Source organism: Danio aesculapii, chromosome 1 (genome assembly GCF_903798145.1).
Source record: "Danio aesculapii chromosome 1, fDanAes4.1, whole genome shotgun sequence".
Taxonomy (NCBI): domain Eukaryota; kingdom Metazoa; phylum Chordata; class Actinopteri; order Cypriniformes; family Danionidae; genus Danio; species Danio aesculapii.
Window position 1 is genome coordinate 60229712 of NC_079435.1, and position 25000 is coordinate 60254711.

The window sequence follows — 25000 nt, forward strand, 5'->3', positions numbered from 1 at the left end:
AGCCCTGAGCTCATAAGATCCTCGAGCCCTGGGCTCCCTCCTGTTAGCAGGGCAAGAGGGGAGTTTGAGCTCAGGTACATCTCAATGAACTCCCCCCGACTTATTTCTGGCTAATGACAGATAAAGGGATAGCTAAAGAGAGATATATGGCTTCCTAAGAGCTTGATGTGTTTTTCCACACACAAAAACAGACACACACACACACACAGAGTAACCTCATGGATCTCGTGCACATCTGCTGTCAGCTGATCTGCTATTATTGCTCCACTGTGCTCTCGCTGTGAACCTGTTGATTCAGGCTGAGCTCACAAACAGGCTTTGCTGGTTATCCTCAGTGTTGGAGAATATGAGCAGCGAAAGACCATGCTATGCAGTATTGAGCATACACTATTACCTATGCACCAGCCCAAAACTGTATAACATTAATAAACAGAATATAACTCAGAACTCGCAATATTGCTGTGATCTATTGCCAATATACGGTTGCTGTTTATTTTGCAATGCTACATTTTGCATCATTAAATGTGATTAAACAACATATACTATAAAAAATGTAATCACAATTTGTTCAGCACACTACTTTTTCTGTCATATATATACTAAGAATTGTGAATTAACTATTGATCTACATAAAAATATGTCAACAATGTTTGCTAAAATATTGTCTACATGTTTAGCTGAGTTTTCTGGACAAACATTTTTGTGTTGAACAGGAATGTTGATATTTAAATTATTTGCGCATGTGTGACGTGACGATCGAAAACTAAGCTTGTTTATCTGTTGCTTATAAGAGGGTTGACACAGTGGCGCAGTTGGTAGCACAGTCACCTCACAACAAGAAGGTTGCTGGTTCGAGATCTGGCTGGGTCAGTTGGCATCACGTGGGTTTGCTCTGGTTTCCTCCACAATCCAAAGACATGCGGTACAGGTGTCTGAGTGTGAATGGGTGTTTTCCAGGACTGGGTTGCAGCTGGAAGGGCATCCACTGTGCAAAAGATAAGCTGGCGGTTCATTCCGCTGTGGTGACCCCTGACGAATAAAGGGACTCAGCCAAAAGAAAATGAATGCATGGAGTAATAAGTTTGTGTTTGTCATTTTTAAATAAAAAATGATTAAAAACAGGATGATCTGCTAACTAGTACTAATTATTTATTTTGCAAATTTGAAAAAAAATCATCCACTAAACAGAAAAAAACCTATTGACTCAATAGCAGTAACTTCTGTTGATGTGGCAAGAAGATCTTTATTAGTAAAATACAATAATCAACATTGCATGAATAAACTAAATTATGTTAGCTGAACAAAATATCGTCACTGAGAAGAACTTAAAAACAGTTGTTGAGATGACTCAAAGTTCTTACTGCATCAAGTTGCCTTGTTTTTTTATGTTTTCTCAACAATTTATTTTTTACAGTGGATAAACAATATTTATATTTATATTAATAGGTATTTATTTTTATTTTAGCAATATGCATGAATGATATGCATTAAACCAGTGTTTCCCAACCCTGTTCCTGGAGGCACACCAACAGTACATATTTTGTATGTCTCCCTTATCTGACCCATTCGTGTCAGGTTTTGGGGTCTTTTCTAATGTTCTGCTGAGTTGATTCAGGTGTGTTTGATTAGGGAGAGGTTGAAAATGTGTACTGTTGGTGTGCCTTCAGGAACAGGGTTGGGAAACACTGCATTAAACAATCAAGACACCATATACTGTATGTTTTTAATAATATACTGTATTTTATTACAAAATTCCTCCCTACACTCAGAGAAATAAAGGTACGTGAGCTGTCACTGGGGTGGTACCTTTTCAAAAGGTACACATTTGTACCTGAAGGGTCCATATTGGTACCTCAAAAGAATATATTAGTACCTAAAAATTTAAAGAGGAACACTTTTGTACTTTTTAGGTACTAATATGTACCCTTAAGTTATTAATATGGACCTTTTAGGTACAAATTTGTACCTTTTGGAAAGGTACCACCCCAGTGACAGCTCACCTATCTTTATTTCTAAGAGTGTATAGATAAATTACCGGTTTTTAAACATTCAGGATGCACGAACTGCGAGATTGCAGGAAAAAACAGGAGCGCTAGCATTTACAGTGAGGGAATGACATCCGATGCAGTACACAGTTTGTTGTTGTATTAGAGATAAATTATATTGATTACATATTATATATATTATTTACATAATGCTTTCAGCCTATTATAACAGCTCGTCACCCAGTGATAAGCAAAGTTATTCGGCAAAATTAACGTTCAGTGAGCGGCGTTCATCTGAGAGGGCCATTTGCGATAGCACCCTCCCAATGGATATAGGATAAGATGAAATGGCCAAGCATCCAGCCCGAAATGCACAACTATCTCATTAATACTCCAAGTGATATTAGAAGAGAGAAGTTAAAGATCTACAAGTCTTTGGATGCCTACAAGTTTGTTCTGTGTGGTCATGTGCAAGAAATAATGCTCCATGATGACGAGATGTAGTGCTAAAATCCGAGGTTCTGCCTAGCCAAAGACAAGGAAAGAAGACGGAGCTGTACAAGGCCTGGGTAATCATCAGCAAGCAAAACAACTGCATCCTGAAAGCGAACTGCTCCTGTACGGCAGGGTATGTTAACTTACATTTCTACATTTCATTCTAAGCAATTGGTGTCGGCAGTTTAATTCACAATATTTAACTGTTTTTGCTGAAATCATTGCTGCAATCAAAAATGAGTGATGTGTATGATTCAGCAGAGCGTCAACTTACCTGATATAACATGACAACTGCAGAGTCCAGCATTTTTAATTAGCTCCTCACTCCATTCAGCTCTTATGATGGCTGTTAGCCATAGATGTCTGCGGTTGGCATTAAAAGCAGTGTGGTGTACGCTAAAATTTAAGCTTTCAATTTTTGGACTTTGGCATCCTACCGCACAACACGACATGTTTGCTATTGCAACCGGTCTTTTTGTGCACGGTTGAACCCTTGTGATGTCATGTGTGGCGTAGGTTGGTAATTCCCCTATATGCAGAACAGACTATAAAGTAAATAAATAAATAAATAAATCTAATACCCATGCATGAGATAGATATATTTCTTATAATAATGATACTACTTCATATTAAATGGCATTATTTACTGTCCACTTACATTTAATTAAATAATTTTGTACAATGCACTTGGGGGGGGGGGGGGGGTGGTATTTCAATCCAATGGAGGGGGCACTAGACCTGGTGACCGATTTGGTCCTTCTTGTTCCTTTCATTTAGGTGGCTATTTATTGACTTAATTATTATTACTTTGCATTACTGCCTTAATTACAGTATACAGTATAATTACAGTAATAATAAATAAATCTAATAATTTGCATGATATAGATCTAATTTACCTCAGTTTTTGTCTTATAAAAATGATGCCACTTTAAATTAAATGGCATTATTTATTATCTACTTACATTTAATTGAATACATTTGTACAATGCCCTTATGATGTACATACATGTTTTTACATTGCACATATTTGCAAAAGATTTCATTTTCCTTCGGCTTAGTCCCTTTATTTTATCAGAGGTCGCCACAACAGAACGAACCGCCAACTATTCCAGCATATGTTTTACGCATTGGATGCCCTTCCAGCTGCAACCCAGTACTGGGAAACACTCATACACACTCATTCACACACACTCTCATAAACTACATTCAATTTAGTTCATCAATTCCCCTATTGCGCATGTGGTCGGACTGTGGGGGAAACCGGAGCACCCAGAGGAAACCCACGCCAACACGGGGAGAAAATGCAAACTCCACACAGAAAAGCCTAATGGCCCAGCCGGGACTCAAATCAGTGATCTTCTTGCTGTGAAGCCACAGTGCTAACCACTGAGCCACAGTGTTACCCCCTTTAAAAAAATCACCAGCATGTAATTAATTTCTATAATTACACTGTTGACCCCTTATACCATAACACACCCTTAAACCTACACATACTAAACTACTCAAATGTCAATAAGTCACTTTTTTAAACTCTAAAGTTCAATTTTCATCATCAAAAGTCGACAGAGTCAAGATCAACATCCCATAATGCAATTCATAAATAACCAGAAAACCCTTATGAATCACAAAATATGGAAACTGTTAGATAACACATATATTGCAGGGCATGTGCTCTATTTGATTTGCTGTTCACTCACCTGCGGATGGAGACGTGCCGCTGACACTGACGTCACACTCCATCTTCGCCGTTTCCCAGGGGAAAACAGTGCTCACGTCTGAGCTGATGGACACATCAAACGTGGGACCTTGAAAGAAACCATAAAACGGAACAAAAATAGTCTCATAAGACACGCTGCATATGGAACATGCTACATGTGTACTCTGCCTTTCAAAGCCATGCAGGGAGTATTTGATGTTTCAAAAGATGTTCAATGAATCTCCATTTGTTTGACCAGTAATACAGTAAAAACCTCAATATATTATTATCATTTAAAATATATAAGATTTCTATGTGACTATATGGTATATGGTGTCATATGCTCCTGTGATGAATTTAGCATCACTGCTGTAGTCTTCAGTCACATGATCCTTCAGAAATCATTCTGTTATGATCTGATGGTCGAATATATATTTTTTATTATTACACTCTTAAAAATGCTTTGTTGTCTTAACCTAACATTGGGTCAGACATGGACAAACCCAACAGTTGGTTTAAAAATGTAATTTTAATTAAATAAAAAAAAGAATAACCCAAAAATGGGTCAAATATGGACAAACCCAACAGTAGGGTTAAAATGTCATTCAAATTTAACAAAAACTGTATAACCCAAAAATGGGTCTAATCTGGACAAACCCAGTAAGGCTATGAATGCAATGTAAATTTACAGTAATAAAAGAATAAGAACTCGACAATGGGTCAAACATGGACAAACCCAAGAGTAGGGTTAAATTAATTTAATTTGAATAAAAAAGCATATAACCCAAAATTGGGTCTAATGTAAACAACCCTAACAGTATGGTTAAAATGTCATTTAAATTTAACAAAAATCTATATAACCCAAAATTGGGTCTAATATAGACAACTCGGTTGGGTTAAAAATGTCAGTTAAACGTAATAATAAAAAACTAACATAACAATGGGGCAAATATGGACAAACCCAACAGCAGACCTAAAAATTTAATTTTATAATAAAAATAAACTATATATACAAAAAATGGGCCTAATATGGACAACCCAGTTGGGTTAAAAATGACATTTAAATTTAAAAATAAAAAAACTAACCTAACCATGGGGAAAATATGGAAAAACCCAACAGCAGACCAAAAAGTGTCATTTAATAATAAAAATAAACTATATATACCAAAAATGGGCCTAATATGGACAACCCAGTTGGGTTAAAAATGTCATTTAAATTTAATAATAAAAAAACTAACCTAACAATGGGGCAAATATGGACAAACCCAATAGCAGACCAAAAAATGTCATTTAATAATAAAAATAAATTATATATACCAAAAATGGGTCTAATATGGACAACCCAGTTGGGTTAAAAATGACATTTAAATTTTCCTTAATCTGCAACTGCCTCTCTGGCTATACCACTGACTGTACTCTCTCTCTCAAAAAAAAACTTACATTACTAATGCTTTGCTTCCTTTACTTTACTTTACACACCTGAAACTTGCCTATAGCACTTGTTCACTGCTGCTCTTATAGTTGTGTAAATTGCTTCCTTGTCCTCATTTGTAAGCCGCTTTGGATAAAAGCGTCTGCTAAATGACTAAATGTAAATGTAAATGTAATAATAAAAAACTAACCTAACAACAGGGCAAATATGGACAAACCGAACATCACTTAAAAATGTCATTTAAAAATAAAAATAAACTGTATATACCAAAAAAGGGCCTAATATGGACAAATATTGACAAACCCAACAGTCGGCATAAAATGTCATTTAATAAAAACAAAAAATATATCCCAAAAATGGGTCTAATATGGACAACCCAGTAGGGTTCACATGTAAATTAAATGTAATATAAAAAATAAAAACTTAACAATGGTCAATATGAACAAACCCTAAAGTTGGGTTATTTTTTTAAATGATTCAAATTAAATGACATTTTTAACCCAACTGCTGGGTTGTTCATAGACAAACAGCATTTATTAAAGTGCATTGATGTTGAAAACTTGTCATAAATTTAATGTGTCAAAATATCAGTCAAATACATATGTCAAAATATAGCCCTATTTTTTTATAGTATTTGCTATAATATTTTGCTTTCAGAAAGTCTTTTTTTCCTTTAGTTTTGCAGAAATAAATTAACAAAACTGTTAAGGTAAATATTATTATCCCCCATAAATATGATATATTTTTAATTGTCTACAGAACAAACCACTGTTGGCCGATGGCTTGCCTAATTAACCTAACTAACCTTATTAACCTAATTAAATTGCACTTTAAGCTGATTACTATACCTTGCAAAATAACTAGTAAAATAGTATGTACTGTCATCATGGCAAAGACAAAAGAAATTATATTTCTAATAATTGATAATTTGTGGTCGACTCAACAGGCTTTAAACATGTTTCCTCCAATTATATTTTATAGCAGGATCTAAAATAGAATATCACCATTACACTATACACCAGACAGAAGATGAGACATAATGAATCACAGAGTATGAAGAAGCTTACATATGATTTGGTGTATTTTGGAGATATTATTCATCATTTTCACACATCTGCAATAGTCACAGCCTCCTGAGATTAAGGAATATATAGTTTGCTCTTTCGTTCTTCATTATCACTCTGTGTTTCCTATAGGTCAGAATCTCACGCTCAGTTTGTTGATTCATAAGTGTTACTTTCCTCCTGCTGTGAAGACTGGAAACTAGCCACAAACTATAATAGCAGAACCAACGTTTACATGCACTGATGCTTTTAACAGCCCTTAATTCAGCTTTACTAAAGAGTTGAATGGAAAAAAATAATGATAAATTGAATAAAAGGACAAAGACATTTTAAAAACTAAACAATGATTACAACTTTTATATGTACCACAAATAAAAACAAAATATAAAACTGTAATGCTAAAATCACCAGTTCACTGATGTAATATTATCATTATTATTTTTAAAACATTGATAATCACATTTAAGCATAATAATAACAACACAAGAAACAAATATAATGACAAATACAAAAAATTAGCTAATATTAATTTTAATATTGACTAATCACAATTCGTACCTCATAGTATTATGAACCAAACAAGCTTTAAATATAGCCACCACAGTAATAATTTATAATAATAATAAAAATAAAAGTAATAGAATGATAATAATTATATGATAATATATCATTTTAAATTGTATTGCTGTTACATTTTAATTTACTTTAGCTATTTTCAAAACCAAAGTCCTACAAGACAAAGAATATAGCAGATACTGATATATAGTTGAAGTCAGAGTTATTAGCCCCCCTTTGGATTTATTTTTCTTTTTTAAATATTTCCCAAGTGATTAACAGAGCAAGGAAAATTATGTCTGATAATATTTTTTCTTCTGGAGAAAGTCTGATTTGTTTTATTTCAGCTAGAATAAAAGATTTAAGGTCAATATTATTAGCCGCTCTAAGCTATATTTTGTTTTCGATTGTCTACAGAACAAACCATCGTTATACAATAACTTGCCTAATTACCCTAACCTGCCTAGTTAACCTAATTAACCTAGTTAAGCCTTTAAATGTCACTTTAAGCTGTATAAAAGTGTCTTGTAGAATATCTAGTCTAATATTATTTACTGTCATCATGGCAAAGATAAAATAAATCAGTTATTAGAGATGAGTTATCAAAACTATTATGTTAAGAAATGTGTTGAGAAAATCTTCTCTCTGTTAAACAGAAATTGGGGAAAAAAATAAATAGGGGGGCTAATAATTCTGACTTTAACTGTACATGTTATCATCACTTTTTACAGGTATAAAATAAACCTAATAATAAACGAATATAAAAGAAAAGAAAATAATAAACGAATAGACAACAATAAAAATGGGAAATGGAATTAAAATGGAAACTGCAACAGAATATTAAACATAAAGCATCCTAGTAATATTTAACAGCAGGAAGCAATAAAACAACAATGATAATTATAAGTATTATTATTATTATTATTATTATTATTATTATTACTATCAGTAGTAGTAGCAGAAATAGTAGTAGTAGTTGTAATCATTTTAGTAGTAGTAGTAATAGTTATAGTAGTAGTAATAGTTATAGTAGCAGTAGTAGTAGTTGTAATAATAGTATTCATCGTTGTAGTAGTAGTAGCAATCATTTTAGTAGTAGTATGAGTTATAGTAGCAGTAGTGGTAATAGTACTGATATTAGTAGTAGTAACAGTAGTAGTCATAGTAGTAGTAGTCGTAGTAGTATTAGTTGTAGTAGTAGTAGTAGTAATAGTAGTGATAGCAGTAGTAACATTAGTAGAAGTGGAAGTAGTAGTAGTCATAGCAGTAGTAGTTATAGTAGTGGTAGTAGTAGTAACAGTAGTAGTCGAAGTAGTAATAGTTATATTAGTCATGTTACTCATATAGTAGTAATAAATGTAGTAGTAATCATATTAGTCATATTAGTAGTAACTGTAGTAGTAGTAGTAGTCATAGAAGTAGTAGTAATTGAAGTAGTAATAGTAGTAGTTAAAGCATTAGTAGAAGTAGTATTACTAGTAGTAGTCGTACACTACTCATCATCCAGCTCCATCTTTTGATGCCCCTGGTTATAGTAGAAGTATAGTAGTAGTATTTGCAGTAGTACTCATAGTAGTAGTAACTGTAGTTGTAGTTTAGATGTCGTAGTAGTAGTGCCAGTATTAGCATGAACAGTTAATAAATAAATTGTATTCAATTTGTGCTTTGAAGCAAAAAAGCCCTTCCCAGTTTCTCTACCTTTGTGTGTGAAGGCGATCTGGACTTTATTGGACAGTCCTTTGGCCACCTCCACCCAGTCGTCCCCGATCTGCCTGGTCCAGGCCTTCATCTCGCAGTAGTAAAAGCCGCGGTCGCTGAGCCGAACCGCTGGAATGCGAAACTCAAACTCAGTCTTCTTTGTCTTCAGCAGCGTTAGGGCGTGGCTCCGGGCTGGCTCGCCAACATCCTCCAGCTTCAGGAGCAGGTCAGGGTCCAGCGAAGCTCGTCTGCGGCCGGATGCCCCCACCGCCTCCTCGGACAGCACGGAGATGGAGAACGCGGATCCGGATGGCAGGTTCTGGACACTGGCCTGGCAGCTCATCTCGAACGTGGAGCCTACGGCTGTGGCTTCACGGAGACGACGAGCCACAACACCGAGAACAGGACCTGGGAGATAAACATACTGATCAGACCAAACACACTTTTGCGTTGAGCGGCGTCCTTTTTTCAATGGTTACGAGCATTTTGCTTTGTTATAGTAAGTACCAAGCATTTATGTAGTGCATTTATTGTGTATTACCATACACCCAAAGCCCTTTACAATTATGAATCACGGCTTTAAAACGCTCCAGTGTCCCTGTATCTGTGGTTACACTTAAGCCCTCCTCACACTGTGAGATTTCAGCAATGGTTTTGTCATCTGAGACAAATTTGGGAAATCCTGAAATCCTAGGCTATAATCTGTGATCTTTGGTTGTTGGTTTGACTTGCTCACGGGCTTACTGCCTGTTGCGATCAGATTTGTCCTCCGATGAACAGTGTGACAACAGCTGCGATGAGCATCAATCCAAGAACCAATAGGAGCATCGAATCTGATGACGCAATCCGTGCGACAATTCAAATGACCGCGGGGAAATGTCAAAACGTTTTTTTTTCTTCCTGGTTTTATTATTGAGACACGGTGTGTGCAAATTTGTCGCTACTGATAGTTTACGTTTACTGTAAGGAATCATTTCAGAACGCGGGTTAGTGAAAGTGTCACGGGTGGTGGAGTTTTCTACCGTGTTTGGCACATTTACTGACATTCAGTCTGAAATTATGACAGCTGAGCTCTTACAATGTGACATGGGAGCCATGTTCATGCAGTCTGACAATCATTCAGGATTATAAAAAATCTCACAGTGTGAACCAATGACCTTCACGGCCAATCACAGTCATTTATGTTGAGTACACAAACACAATGGCAAATCTGCGCTGTTTAAGAACGTGCTCAACAGCAATCAAATATTAGGGTTGAAATGGACGTTTTTTAAATTCAGTACCGATTGGTATCGAATTCCAGTATTGTGACAACCCTAAACTGGAATAATACACAACAAATGTATAATATACAGTAAACTGATTCCATCATTAAAGTAAAATAATGTGATAGGGAACATCTGATTATAATTATATTCAGGGCTTGACATTAACTTTTTTGATCACCAGCCACTGTAGCTAGTAGTTTTCCAACGTTACTAGCCACTTGCCATTTTTACTAGCGACACTTTTTGTTGTTTGGAAAATATATTTTATATGCATAATTTGACTTTGACATGCTGAAATTACTTCATTTAGATGTTGTGTTATGCCCACATGCCTCCTCATTCATTTCAATTTTTGTGCGTGTTGTTTATGAGCTTACTTAATGTGCAAGCGCAAATGGGTTGTGTCGCATTGCAATTAACGTTAGCTTTTATTTCACATGACTTTTTTAGGGCTCAAAATTAAGGATTTACCAAATTTATCTCTGACCACACCAAAAAGAAATAATTATTTATTAGCCACACATTTAAAATTTACCAAAACAAGCGAAATATAGCTGCATACATGTACTTTTTATTCAACAAAACTTTTCTTTTTTAAAAATTGGACATTTAAAAAGAGCTATTGTCATGTATCTAATATGTGCACAGTAATCTGTCCAGGCTAAAGGTCCCAGATACGCAGTTAACTACACATAAACGCAGAGTTAATCTCATATTAAAGCCATGTTATTGTAAAGGATGATAATTAAACTATATTAACAAACATAACTGCAAGCAGATGAAAAACATACCGTGTGTGATGATGAAAGGATGATCACGCGCACACGGTTATTGTTAGACCTGTTAATAACCTGTTTAAAGATTAATTAAAACGAAAGCAGTGACTGCTGCTGCTTACAAAAGGAGATGTATTTTTGAAAATCTTGAGCTCTTGAAAGCAGCAGGGCTGTGGGTGCACGAGCATAGCTTTTGTCCAGTCTATTTCAAAGAGAACTGATCGCAACAGTTGCCTTTCCTCTACACACGGTTGCTTCACGCAAGTAAAGGGAGCGCACATGCTTTTTAAAGTCGCGCGCATCACATCACCTGTGCGGTGTGTGTGCGAGAAATCATTCGGTATTCACCTGCTTTCTTGTGTTATTTCTGTCGTGCTGCTACTCGATTCTCAGATTACATTTGCATGCATATTGGGCCATCCTTATTGTCGAACCCTGTAAGAAAACTACAATTTAAAAAATATTTTCAACCAGCCAAAGTGGCTAGTGGGAGCGTGATCCCCGCCAGAGCTGAAATCTACCCGCATTTGGCGAGTTGGCGGGTGTCAATGTCAAGCCCTGATTATATTATACATTCATTTACTATCCACTTAGTCTCTGATTTATCAGAGGTCGCCACAGTGGAATGAACCGAGAATTATTCCAGCATATGTTTCAACACACACACTCATACACTACAGTCAATTTAGTTTATTCAATTCCCCTATAGCAGGGGTCACCAAACTTGTTCCTGGAGGGCCGGTGTCCTGCAGATTTTAGCTCCAACCCTGATCAAACACACCTGAACAAGCTAATCAAGGTATTATTAGGTATACTTGAAACATCCAGGCATGTGTGTTGAGGCAAGTTGGAGTCAAATCCTACAGGGACACCTTGGCCCTCCAGGTCCGAGATTAGTGACCCCTGCCCTATAGCGAATGTGTTTGGACTGTGAGGGAAACCAGAGCACCCAAAGGAAACCCACGCCAACATGCGGAGAACATGCAAACTCCACAGAGAAATGCCAACTGTCCCTGTCAGGACTTGAACTGGTGACCTTTTTGCTGTGAGGCCTCACCCCTGAGCCACCGTGCCGCCCTATTTATTACGCACTATAAAAAATACTGGTTCCTTAATTTTTTTTTCAGACCTCAATGTGCTTCTGATGAATTTGAGGTGAAGCATCTGAGGAAAACATGAAACTTAAATAACGCTCAGAAATGTGGGTCACATCTGAACAATATGCAGGAATTTAGTTATGATGCAACACATTGCATTTTATTTTTGCTGTAGTCCTCAATGTCTTCCCTCTCAAAGAAAGTCATCACTCTTGCATTACGTAAGACAATCTATTGGCAAGCCTTGGAATATAAAGAAGTGCCCCAATATAGCAGCAGCAATATAAGATAATGGCAAAATTATGCCAAATGTTCTTAGAGGTCATTATATCTGCAATTGCAGCTGTAAAACATTGTGAAGTGACAGTATTGAGCGTAACCGTATGGCATGTCAGAATAAACGGCAGCCCGTGGAGAAGAGCATCAGTCCAGCACATCACAATAAAACACAAACAGCATCATTTATACTTCCTCGCGAATCAGAGAGTTCGCCATTACAGAAGCACAGAGAGAGAGAGAGAGAGTCATGCAGATGTGTTTTCTGTTCAGGTAATTATACAAATGATGCGGGAAATCAATGAGCTGAGATGTCGTAAGTCACACCAGAATAGAAGCGTGAACATTTGGCATATTCACAGGTGTCTGAGGAAAAATAGACATTGCTGGATATCCTTCATACATACAGAGCTAAATAAACACTTTGTTCTTAAATGTATAGTTATGCTACCTGACGATACTGTGCTTTAATTTATGAAGCATATTTTGAATCAGAATATTTATGATGATGATGATGCTTATTATTATTTTTGATAATAAAAAAATATTAATGTTATAAATAGTAATGTTTTATATTATTATTTATAATATCTAATAACTACATTATTGTTTTTTTCTAACTAAAAGTGCTATTACGTAGTAATAATAATAATAATAATAATTCATTCATTTTCCATTCATTCAACCTTCTTGCTGTTATTATTATTATTATTATTATTATTATTATTATTATTATTATTATTAATTAGAAAATTTGGGTAGGAGAAAAAATGTTTCTATTATTATTATTATTATTATTATTATTATTATTATTATTATTATTATTATTATTGGGCGATGCGGTGGCGCATTAGGTAGTTCTGTCGCCTAACTACAAGAAGGTCGCTGGTTCGACCCTCAGCTGGGTCAGTTGGCTTTTTTGTGTGGAGTTTGCATGTTCGCCCCGAGTTCGTGTGGGTTTCCCTGGGTGCTCCGGTTTCCCCCACAGTCCAAAGACATGCAGTACAGGTAAATTGGAAGGGCATCCGCTGCGTAAAACATATACTGGATAAGTTGGTGGTTCATTCCGCTGTGGCGACCCCCGATTAATAAAGGGACTAAGCCATAAAGAAAATGAATGAAATATTATTGTTATTATTATTTTAATAAGCCAAATACATATTTTTTCTTAAGCCCAAATTTTCTAAACAATACTAATAAAAGTAGTAGTAATAATCAACATCATCATCATCATCATTATTTTTTAGCAATTATATTTAATCCAGAACCGTTTTAAACCAAAAAGAGTATTATAATGAGATATATTATTATTATTATTATTATTATTATTATTATTATTATTATTATTATTATTATTATTATTATTATTATTATTATTATTATTATTGTTATTATTATTGTTATTATTATTATGAATAATGAAAAATCAAAAAGTCTAAAACCCAAATTTTCTAAATAATAATAGTATTAGTAATAATTATTATTACCATCATAATCTTTTTTATCATTATATTTAATAATGAACGGTTTTAAACCAGAATTGCAAATGTTCCTAATTTATTTTATTTTTGAATAATGTTATATAATAAAATATATAATAATAATAATAATAATAAAATAAGCCAAATACATATTTTTTTCTTAAACCCAATTATTCTAAATAATAATATTAAAAGTAGTAATAGTAATAAACATCATTATCATCATTTTTTTATTTATATTTAATATATTTATGTGATTAGTTATATTCAAACCATTTTAAACCAAAAGCTGTATAATAATAAGATTATTATATTATTATTATTATTATTATTATTATTATTATTATTATTATTATTATTAATATTATTATTATTATTATTTACTTTTCCCAAAAAGCAAAAAGGTGTACACACACTTACAGCACAAAATACCATACCATAAAAACAACATAACATAAAATTGACAACATAATTAAATTAGAATACACTCAAATAAAAAAAGATAGAAAGGGTAAACTTATAAAAAGCTAAAACTAACAACGGAAAAGCATGCACACTTACGTTTGTTAGCGAAGCTGACTTTAGCCGCCGGCGTCAGATGCTCTGCCACCTTTTTCCAGTGTCCATGCGGAGACGGGATCCATGCGGTCACAACACACATATATTCACCACCGTCAGCATCTGTTGTGTGCAGGAGGCGGAGCTTAAATGTGGAAGGCTCAGCCCGAGTGGCTGTGATAAGCCCCGCCTCCACACGGCTCTTAAACGCCCTGCCTGGAACAAGAGTCCCGTTTTCATCCAAAGAAGCGACGGTTTGAGTCGATCCCAGAGCGCCACCAGGCTGAACGTCTCTATAGAGCCACGACACTCCCAGTCTGCCGCTGCGCAGGTTCGACACGTTCATAACTTTACATTCCAACTCAGTCGGGTCACCGGAGAACTTTGCATTCACAGTTGAGCTTAGAATAGCAGTGTACTCTGGATCTGAGAATGAGAGAGAGAAAAACAGCCCAAATAAACTAACAGTTGCTAACACACTGCTTAGAATGCATGCACCATTCTGAGTGTTGTGATGTTGCTTTATGGTTGCTAGGGTATTCATAACGGTTGCTATGGTGTTATGAATGGTTGCTCTGAGTGGTTGTTCAGGTGTTCAGAGTGGTTGCATAGTGGGTGATAGGGGTCGGAATGATTTCAAGGGGTTTCATAGTGGTTGCTAGGGTGCGATTGGTTGCATAGGGTGTTCAAAGTGGTTGCTAGGAGGTCTTAGTGTGTAATAGTGGTCTGAATGATTTCAAGGGGTTTCATAGTGGTTGCTAGGGTGTTCAGATTTCAAAGTACTAGCTAGGGTGTTTTGGATGGTTGCTAGCGTGTTACTTGGGGGTGTTCAGAATGGTTGTTATGGTCTACAGAGTGGTGGTTACTTGGGGGTTACAGTGACTGATAGGTGTCTGATTGGTTGCAAAGGGTGATCAAAGTGGTTGCTAGGGTGTCATAGTTGTTTTATAGTGGTTTAAATGATTTCAAATGCTTTTAAAGTGGTTGCTAGGGTGTCATAGTGATTGATAGGGGTCTGATCGGTTGAAAGGGTGTTTAGAGTGGTTGCTAGGGGGTCATAGTGGGTGATAGGGGTCTACATGATTTCAAGGAGTTTCATAGTGGTTGCTAGGGTGTTCAGATTTCAAAGTACTGGCTATAGTGTTCAGAATGGTTGCAAGGGTCTTCAGAGTGGTGGTTACTTGGGGGTTCTAGTGATAGATAGAGGTCTGGTTGGTTGCAAAGGGTGTTCAGAGTGGTTGCTAGAGGGTCATAGTGGGTGATAGGGGTCTGAATGATTTCAAATGGTTTCATAGTGGTTGTTAGGGTGTTCAGAACAACTATAACATTTGAATGGTTGCTAGGGTGTTCAGAGTGGTTGCTAGTAGGGTTGGGCGATGTCGATCAATTTGGCATCGTACGATGTCTAATGTTGAACATCGCAATGGACGATGACATCATCGTCATAGGCGGCGGTGAATTAATTAATTATAAATAATTAATTAATTAATAACGAATTAATTATTTGAATCTACCATTTTAACTACCTGACCCGCATGGTCTTTGTTTTACCTATGACCAAATCATAAATAAATAAAGAGCAGTTACACTAGGCTTGGGTGGTTATACAGTAATATGGTATACCGCGGGATCCAAAAATAGCAATCTAAAAATCAGTTTCAATACCGTTATACCATCATAAAAAACAATGCCCTTATAAAGGAGACAAGTATTAAATATTAAATATTATTTATTTAATGCCTAAAAATGCGTGTGTGTCATTGACATCTCGGGACAGTGTGGAGGAGAGAGAGGTGAGGTAAGATGGCGAGTCGCGCACCAAGTGACCTGGTCTCGAAAAAGAACACAACCTCTACAGTTTGGCAGTATTTCGGGTTTCGACCGAACGAGAAGGGAGACGTGGTAAATACAAAATAGATAGATCTCTAATGCGAACAAGACAAACAGGTGACCGCGAACCTAAGGTCAGGTATACGGTATTCAGTTTCTGAATGGTTTAGGCACAAGCCAACAGTTTGGTGACGCTGTTTGAGCCTTACATCACCATTTTTTTTATTATGCACAGTAATACCGGATACTGAGGTAAAATAGAGAGGAGGTTTGACGGTATCAAAATTTGAAGTTTACAAAAGTTACACACAAATTACAGCCATGTGAATCACTTTTCCGCGGGCCTCTGGCATGAATAGGCAGAGTGATCTGTGTCCTTATAATGGCGTCGACAAACTGGGTTGGTAATAAAGGTGCACAACCAACAGAAACCAACCAACAGTATCTGAAATTATTAAGTACAAGCATGAAAGCGAAAGATTAAAACAGTGTACTGACACTGTGACATGTTACCTGATAGATTCAAATGACCGAAGAGTTGTTAGATAGAGACAAGATTAATTAAATATCACGTTTAACATCTATAGTGAGACGCCATCCAGCAGTACATCCTTGATAAACTGTCCGACGTGCACTACTGTCTGGAACTCAGACGAGCACATGAGAGTGTGTGTCTGTGTGCGTATGTGGTCACATGATGCGCTTTTACAGCGGAAGGAGGGCTGTTCAGAAATGCTAGAGGAAACTCCAGTGTGAATGGGGATCGTTTTCATTTTAAAATGCCATATTTAAACTAAGACGTATTATTGTAAATGGGGCCTCAGTGTGTATTTTTCGCGAGCGGGTTTGCGACGGGGGGCGGGGCGGAGGATCGGCGATGCCGGCTCAGCATCCTGATGTCAATCGACCATCGGCGATGGACAATGGCGTCGTCTATCAACCCAACCCTAGTTGCTGGGTGACATAAATGGTTGCTAGGTATTCTACAAATCAGACAAAATACAAAAAAATAATATACAAATCAAACTACATGAATACGAAATATAATTAAAATAAACAATTGAAAAGTGAATCAGTGAATCCACAAGTGAACTCACATTTGTAAAAAAACTGTATTAAAACTGAATGAAAATCGGTATTATTCATCGAATGGTGAAGAATTACTTTAAAATATTGTTTACTATAGCAAAAAGTCAGTGTAAATGAATGGCAATGGAGCTCCAATCACCCTCACGTGCGCAAACACACACTCTCTGAAGTGTTGCGATGCCCATCCCGTCTCCAGGCTCTCAGTGTCAAGTGTTTTTGGGCACTGTGCCCGATGGAGGACTCCCTGCTCTGTTTCCTATACAGCTGGGACCTTCACGCTTCACCAAACAGTACTAGACACACACAAAGACTTACAGCGGCCCAAAGAAAACCCTGTTCTCTCCCACACACACACACAAACACACAACCTCGACATGCACAAACACCTCAGAAAAACCCACCAGCAAATGAACACCATCCAGACTCAATCATGCTGGTGGGTTTTAAGCTTTTTGGACGTCATGGAGACTGAATCACCCAGACCATCTGTACTATCAGGCTCTCATCCGCATCACTTCCTGTTCTATAAGCCCCACCCACTTAGAGTCTAATAATAATAGCACACAGAGAATATTCATCTGCATCAAGGGATTTTTTTTGGCTCTGAATATTTGAAGCAAAAATGGCTTTAATCCATCAGTTTGTCATTAAAGGGGAGCAATTATTCAAAAATCACTTTTATAAAGGGTTTAAATACTGTTGTGTGTGAATATAAGCAGCTTCTAATGGTAAAAATGTATTAATTTTATTGTTTATAACCAGACTTGATAAAAACAGTCTGCAGAAACACTTTGACTGACATTCTCCCTTTGTACGTGTCATCAGAGGGGGAAAGCCCCGCCCACTGGTGACCATCTCTCCCTCATTAGCATAAAGGACATCAGTCTTATTTTTGAATCGGCCACTATGCTGACACACAGGCATTTGTAGCTCCGCCCTCTTTTGAAAAGAGCACGTCTCATTTGAATTTAAAGCGACAGTCACCAAAACGCCACAATTAGGGTCAAAGCCTGAAAGGGTCAGTTTCAAGAAGTTATATTATTATTAATTACTATTGTTAATATTATTTGTGTGGTATTTTGAACTGAAACTTCATACACACACTCTAGAGACATCAGAGATGCATTTTACAACTTGTAAAATTGGACATAATAGGGCTTCTTTAAAATAAATGATTACTTAAAACTGTGCAGGTTGCCAATGTCGTTGGCTTACAGAAATAAAAATATATATTTCTCAAAACAACTGCATTTAAGATTGAAAATAAGCTCGTATTGAACCATAAATTGGTTTTGATAACAGACTTTTGTTTTCCAAGAATCTGAGATTGTTTTCAGACACATAATTAATTATATATATATATATATATATATATATATATATATATATATATATATATATATATATATATATATACACACACACACAGTTGAAATCAGAATTATTAGCCCCCCTTTGATTTTTTTTATTCTCAAATGATGTTTAACAGAGCAAGGTCATTTCACAGTAGTCTGATAATATTTTCTCTTCTGGAGAAAGTCTTATATGTTTTATTTCAGCTAGAATAAAAGCAGTTTTTAAAAATAAAATAAAATTGCGATTAATCTTTGCACAGCACTATTTTTTAATAATTAATAATAATAATAATTTGCATTCTTTGTTATTTTTATTTCTGGGCGTCAAAGTGCAGAGTTCTGTGTGGAGTTTGCAAGTCCAAACACATGTGCTATAGAGGAATTGGTTAAGCTAAGTTGGCTGTATGTGTGTGAAAGTATGTGTATGGATGTTTCCCAGTGATGGGTTGCGGCTGGAAGGGCATCCGCTGCGTAAAACATATGCTGGATAAGTTGGCGGTTCATTCCACTGTGATGACCTCAGATTAATAAAGTGACTAAGCCGAAAAAGAAAATTAATGAATTTTGATTTCTTATACCTGTTGTTTTTTTATGTTGTTTTTATTCTTGTTTATGTAAAGCACGTTGAATTACTACTGTGTATTAAATGTGCTATACAAATAAACTTGCCTTGCCTTTTTCTGAGAAAAGAAAATAATTTTGTAGGAATCACATTTTGAGGAATCCACTGAGTAAACAATATGCAAAAATCTATATTTTTAGAAACTAAACTAAAGCTGAAATTGAAAATTTACTTTTTTACTATCTTAAAAGTGTATAAAAGTGTATAGTTTTTAAATGTAAAAAATTACTAAAATAAAAAATAAGCATAAAATAACAATATACCAATATACAGTGGGGAAGATAAGTACTGAACATGTCACCATTTTTCTCAGAAAACATATTTCTGAAGGTGCCGCTGACTTGAAATTTCATCAAGATGTTAGTAAACAAAGAAATTCATATATGCAAAGAAAACAAATCAAATTAGTTTACAAATGACGTTCTGTGTAATTAAATGAAACAATGCAGGGAAAAAGTATTGAACACATGAAGAAAGGGAGGTTTAGAAAGGCAGTGAAAGCCCAGACAGCAGCTGAAATCTCTCAGTAGTTCTTCAGCAACCCTCTGCTCTTCCTCAGTGTAAATGAACATCAGCTGCTTCAGTCCAACATCTACATTAGCAGGAGGATTAAGATGAAAACAGGGTGGACATTTCAGCAAGATAATGATCCAAAACACAGCCGAGGAGACTCTCAGATGCTTTCAGAGAAAGAAAATCAAGCTGTAGAATGGCCCAGCCTGAATTCAATCAGATAGAAAATACAGATTAAATCTCAGATCTGATAGATGAGACGCACAGTAGCATCAAGATTTTGACACTCTGTTGAAGTCTATGAGAAACTCACACCTGAGCAATGCATGTGACTACATTCTCCATATGAGAGGCGTCTTTAAGCTGCAGAACCAAAAAGTCTTTTATATAAAGTATTAAACACATTTCAGTAGTTCAGTGCGTTCTCCTCATGTCATTTCATTGTTAATACACACAACTCTTTTTTTTTAGATTCGTTTTTAGATGTTTTGTTTCATCTTTATGTTTGTATTGTTTGGGTTTTCACCAAAATCTGGTTCAATTCCATGTTAACAGCTCCTTTAGAAATGCTATTCCCAGGAAAAAACATGACATGTTCAATACTTATTTTACCCGCTGTATATAAACTAAAATCATATAAATAAAACAAAAAAAATAAGACTATTTCAAACAGATGTAAGATATCTTTTTCCAGCAGCAGCACTATCTGTCACTGTCAGCTAATTACTTTCCAAAAGTTTTCACAAGTACTTTATTATTCCGAGCACAGTTTGCTGATGTGAGGAACTGACGGTTCAGCAAGCAGGAGAGAGCTTTAGTTAAACACAGATAAATAAAGACAAGGCCAGAGAAGCTCCACAATGTGTTTCTTTAACCGGACAAACAGAGCAGAGGAGATGAATGTCTCTGTAGAGCCGGTCACTATGGAGGAAAACGGAGTGTCCTGGGAATGAAACCAAGCCCTCAGGAGTGGCTGTCAATCTGCTTTAACAAGAGCCTCTTCAGCACAGACATTCACTCAACATTAGCAGACTTTAGCTCACGTTCTCTGGCCTGTAAACATCGAGCACTGCAGGTACGTTTGGTGTGCAAAGTCGGATTTTGCAACCCAGGCTCAGTCTGAATACGTACCCCCATATACATTTCTGGAGAGCGTCAAATACGTCCCAGGAGCTTTTTTTTGCGCAGTTTTTCACAAATCCACCAGAGGCCGCTCTGTATGCTTTTTTAGATTTCCAATTAGTCTCGCGACTGCCATTCGCACCTGCTGTTCTCACGTAAATCCACCAGAGGCCGCTGTGTATGCTTTTTCAGATGTCAAATTTCTCTCACGAGTGCCATTCACGCCTGCTGTTCTCACGTAAATCCACCAGAGGCCGCTGTGTATGCTTTTTCAGATGTCAAATTTCTCTCACGAGTGCCATTCACGTCTGCTGTTCTAACGTAAATCCCCCAGAGGCCGCTGTCGACTGACTGACTGACTGACTGACTGATCAACTGACCTACCCTCCTCCTTCCTAACCGATAGTGTTTTCAAAAGATCGACTGACCCGACCACCCACTTCCCTAAACCAAACTTACAGTGTTTTCAAAAGCAATCGAGAAAAAGAAAAGCCCTCATGGCCGCCTGATTGTTACCCTGTTTTCAGATTTTACCACATTCTCACCCTGTTAATTACTTGTTTATTTAATTTTTAGGCATTTGTTTTAGTTTTACCCGCTTTCTGGAACCGTTCTTTGCTGTACTCGAATCCTGTCATCGCAATCAAATCCGCTCCGCGTTACAAGTCTGCCAACGTACGCGACGAGCCACTGGACAAGCTGGTAACAGCAAAAAGCAGTCCACATGGAGGTAAGCGTACAGCTGCTAGCGCGAAAAGGGGATGGCAGCATACCGCCTCATAGCATTCGTTTTAAAGACGAAATGCAGCCATACGCGCTCTCCTGAAATGTATATTGGGCTACGTTTACAGAATGAGCCTTTGTTGGGATTTTCAGTAACACTTTAGTTTAGGGCGTGTCACGGTGGCGCACGTGAGTAGCACGTTTGCCTCACAGAAAGAAGGTCGCTGGTTCGAGCTTCAACTGGGTCAGTTGGCATTTCTGTGTGGAGTTTGCATGTTCTCCCGGTGTTCGCATGAGTTTCCTCCGGGTGCTCCGGTTTCCCTCACAAGTCCAAAGGCATGTGGTGAATTGGGTATGCTAAAATTGACTGTTGTGTATGTGTGTGTGAATGAGTGTGTATGGATGTTTCCCAGTGATGGGTTGTGGCTGGAAGGGCATCCGCGTAAAACATATGCTGGATAAGTTGGCGGTTCATTCTGCTGTGGCGATCCCAGATTAATAAAGGGACTAAGCCGGAAAGAAAATGAATGAATGAACTTTAGTTTAGGTCTCAATTCATGCTATTAACTACATTGTAAAAACAAATCTGTAAAATTTACAGTACAAAATGGCAGCTGTGAATGTAACTGGGATGTAAGCATTAAAATACAGTAGGATTGTAAAAGTACAACATAGGCTACAGGGTTCAAAGCTAAGAATTTTTTTTCAACTGGTCCGATCGTCAAAATTTTCACTTGCACCACCAAAAAAAAGTTAATAGCTATTTCTTAGCCACTAATTTTAAATAACGTGTCAAAATAACGTCTGTGAATCTAGAATTTAAATATTTAAAAAATGTTAATAAATGTGTAATGAGCAAAATTCAAAGTGTTATGTAAACAAAAACAGCAGAATGGAAAATGTGCAGGTATTTTAAAGCAAAACAAAAGGTGGCTGACATGCCAAACTGACGGCAAACTGTGCAAAACGTCACTTCCTTTTTTTGTCATATTGTACCTACATAAATGTCTGCTTCAAGACATTAGAAACAGACGTTTCCTTTCAGCCTTATAATTTGATGTCGCCGCCTTGTTGCCATCTCTTCGCTTTACGGAAAAAAAAACATGCAATCAGATAAGAGGAACTGAAAAGCAATATGGGGTTTACCACTTCACAGAGAAGATGGCATTTAAAGGTTTAAAAGCACAAACTGTTATCGATTCTAAGACTGTATTTGCAATTGACAAATAGTCACAGGCAAATAAAACTTTAGTGACAAGGCAGCACTGGTCAAATCGGGCCAGTTACGATCCTGTCTACTGTCCCGATCATCTCACATGCAGGCCCTGGGTCAGCATTCTCGTTATTCTCGAAACGTAGCCCTATATACGTTTCTGGAGATCATGAATTATATAGCCAGAGCTACGCATGGCAGCATTTTGTCTTTAAAACCAACACTACGGGGTGGTATGACACCAGGAGCGTTGCTAGACATAAAGCTTTACTGGGGCACAGCTCCCCCTCCAAAAAACAAAACAAAAAAAAAAATATATATATATATATATGTAGACCATCGAAAACATTTTGGCTTTACGGGGCTAATAATTTTGACTTTAAAATTGTGTTTAAAAAATTTAAAACTGCTTTTATTCTAGCCAAAATAAAACAAATAAGACTTTCTCCAGAAGAAAAAATATTATCAGACATACTGTGAAAATTTCCTTGCTCTGTTAAACATCATTTGCAAATTTTTTTTTTAAATAATTTTTATATTTGTGTATATATAAATTAATCCTAAATGTAACTGAAAAACAATCTGAAGACACAACTGGAGTGATGCTAAGATAATTTAAGAAATCATTTGCATGAATGTTAATTTCATTTGAATTAAATGATATAGACAATTCTATCAAATACTAAAAGATGTTTTATAGAATTATCTGTTGTGTGTTGTCTTACACCCGCCTCGTGGCCAAGAATTAGGTTTATTAAGTCTTACCTCACTGGCTCGTCATCCCTCCTTTTTGCTTCATGCAAAAAAAAAATCTATCAGGAGGCATGCTTAGTCTAAGTAAGATCACCATCATATTATTTAAACTTAGTTTTGTCGACTTGCAAACTCACTGCATGCCGACACCTCCGCATAAGTGGCGTGTGAGCATGCGCGGCTATTTTTCGTCTTGCATATTCAAGGACTTACACTGGGAGTAGAGCAGCCTGTCAGCGTCAAGACGGATCAGTGCGTGAGGAGCTGTGTGAGGTGGTATGTTTTTTTGCTTTTTGATTAAACTACATTGCTTTAACCAGCGTTGGTTCATTTGCACATAGAGAACACTGTCTTTATTCTGGGATTACCACTCTTAGTAAACAAACTTGCATATAAAGTAAATCGTATCTAAAAAAGCATTAACAGGGGCACTGGCGATTTTTTCTAGGGCCCAGTAAATGGAGTCTAGCGACGCCCCTGTATGACACCATTCCTTTCCTTACCAGCTGACCGCTTACCTCCATATGGACGGCTTTCCTGCTGTTACTAGTTTGTAAGGTAGCTCAACACATACGTCAGCGGACTTGAGATGTAAAGGGGAGTTGAACGTGACAACGGGGTTTGAGTCTGGTGAATAAGGATTCCAGAAAGCAGGTAAGACAAAAACTGAAGCCAAAAGTAAATTAAACAAGTAAATAACAGGGTGAGAATGTGGTAAAATCTGAAAACGTGGTAAAACATTTTAAAACACTGCAGTTGGGTTTAGGGAAGAGAGTGGGATGGTCAGTCGGTCCTTTTGAAAACACTATTGGTTGGGTTTAGGGAAGGAGGAGGGTGGGTCAGTCGGTCAGTAAATCAGTCAGTCGACAGCGCCCTCTGGTGGATTTGCGTGAGAACAACAGGCATGAATGGCACTCACGAGAGATATCTGAGATCTGAAAAAGCATAAACAGCACCTCTGGTGGACTTGCAAAACAAAAACTGCAAGAAAAACATACTTCCTGGCATGTATTTTGCACTCTCCAGAAATGTATACAGGGGTACATAATCAGAATGAGCCAGGGATGTAAAATTAATTTCAAAATTTTACGTCAAACAACCACACCTATTTGCACAGAATTTATATACTAAATGAACAAACTACACAGAATTAACATGGCTCTTGGCTGCTGCGCTCACCAGGTCTTAAAATCATTAACGCTAATGAGTTGGAGCGGCACAAATCATCCATCAGTGCATGACAAGAAAAAATGAGTAGAGAAACCCGGACGGAGACTTCAGCTGTTTCCACAACAATTCACTACGAGTTCCTTTAGAAGAGCCCTGAACATATGGCATGGGTTTGAGGCGGTACAGTGTGTCAGCATGGTGTTCGTGCACTTCACTGCTTTAATCCAGC

General features: G+C 36.7%; 1 protein-coding gene across 1 annotated transcript in view; it reads right to left on the reverse strand.

The window, feature by feature from the left end:
• Positions 1-25000, reverse strand: part of ptgfrnb (prostaglandin F2 receptor inhibitor b) — an 84052-nt gene that overhangs the window by 22939 nt on the left and 36113 nt on the right. Inside the window, exons 5-7 of the mRNA XM_056463503.1 lie at positions 14385-14807; positions 8926-9333; positions 4178-4285 (exon numbers count right to left, since the gene is read on the reverse strand). Of these exons, the coding sequence (XP_056319478.1) occupies positions 4178-4285; positions 8926-9333; positions 14385-14807 (939 nt within the window). The remainder of the gene's footprint in view (positions 1-4177; positions 4286-8925; positions 9334-14384; positions 14808-25000) is intronic.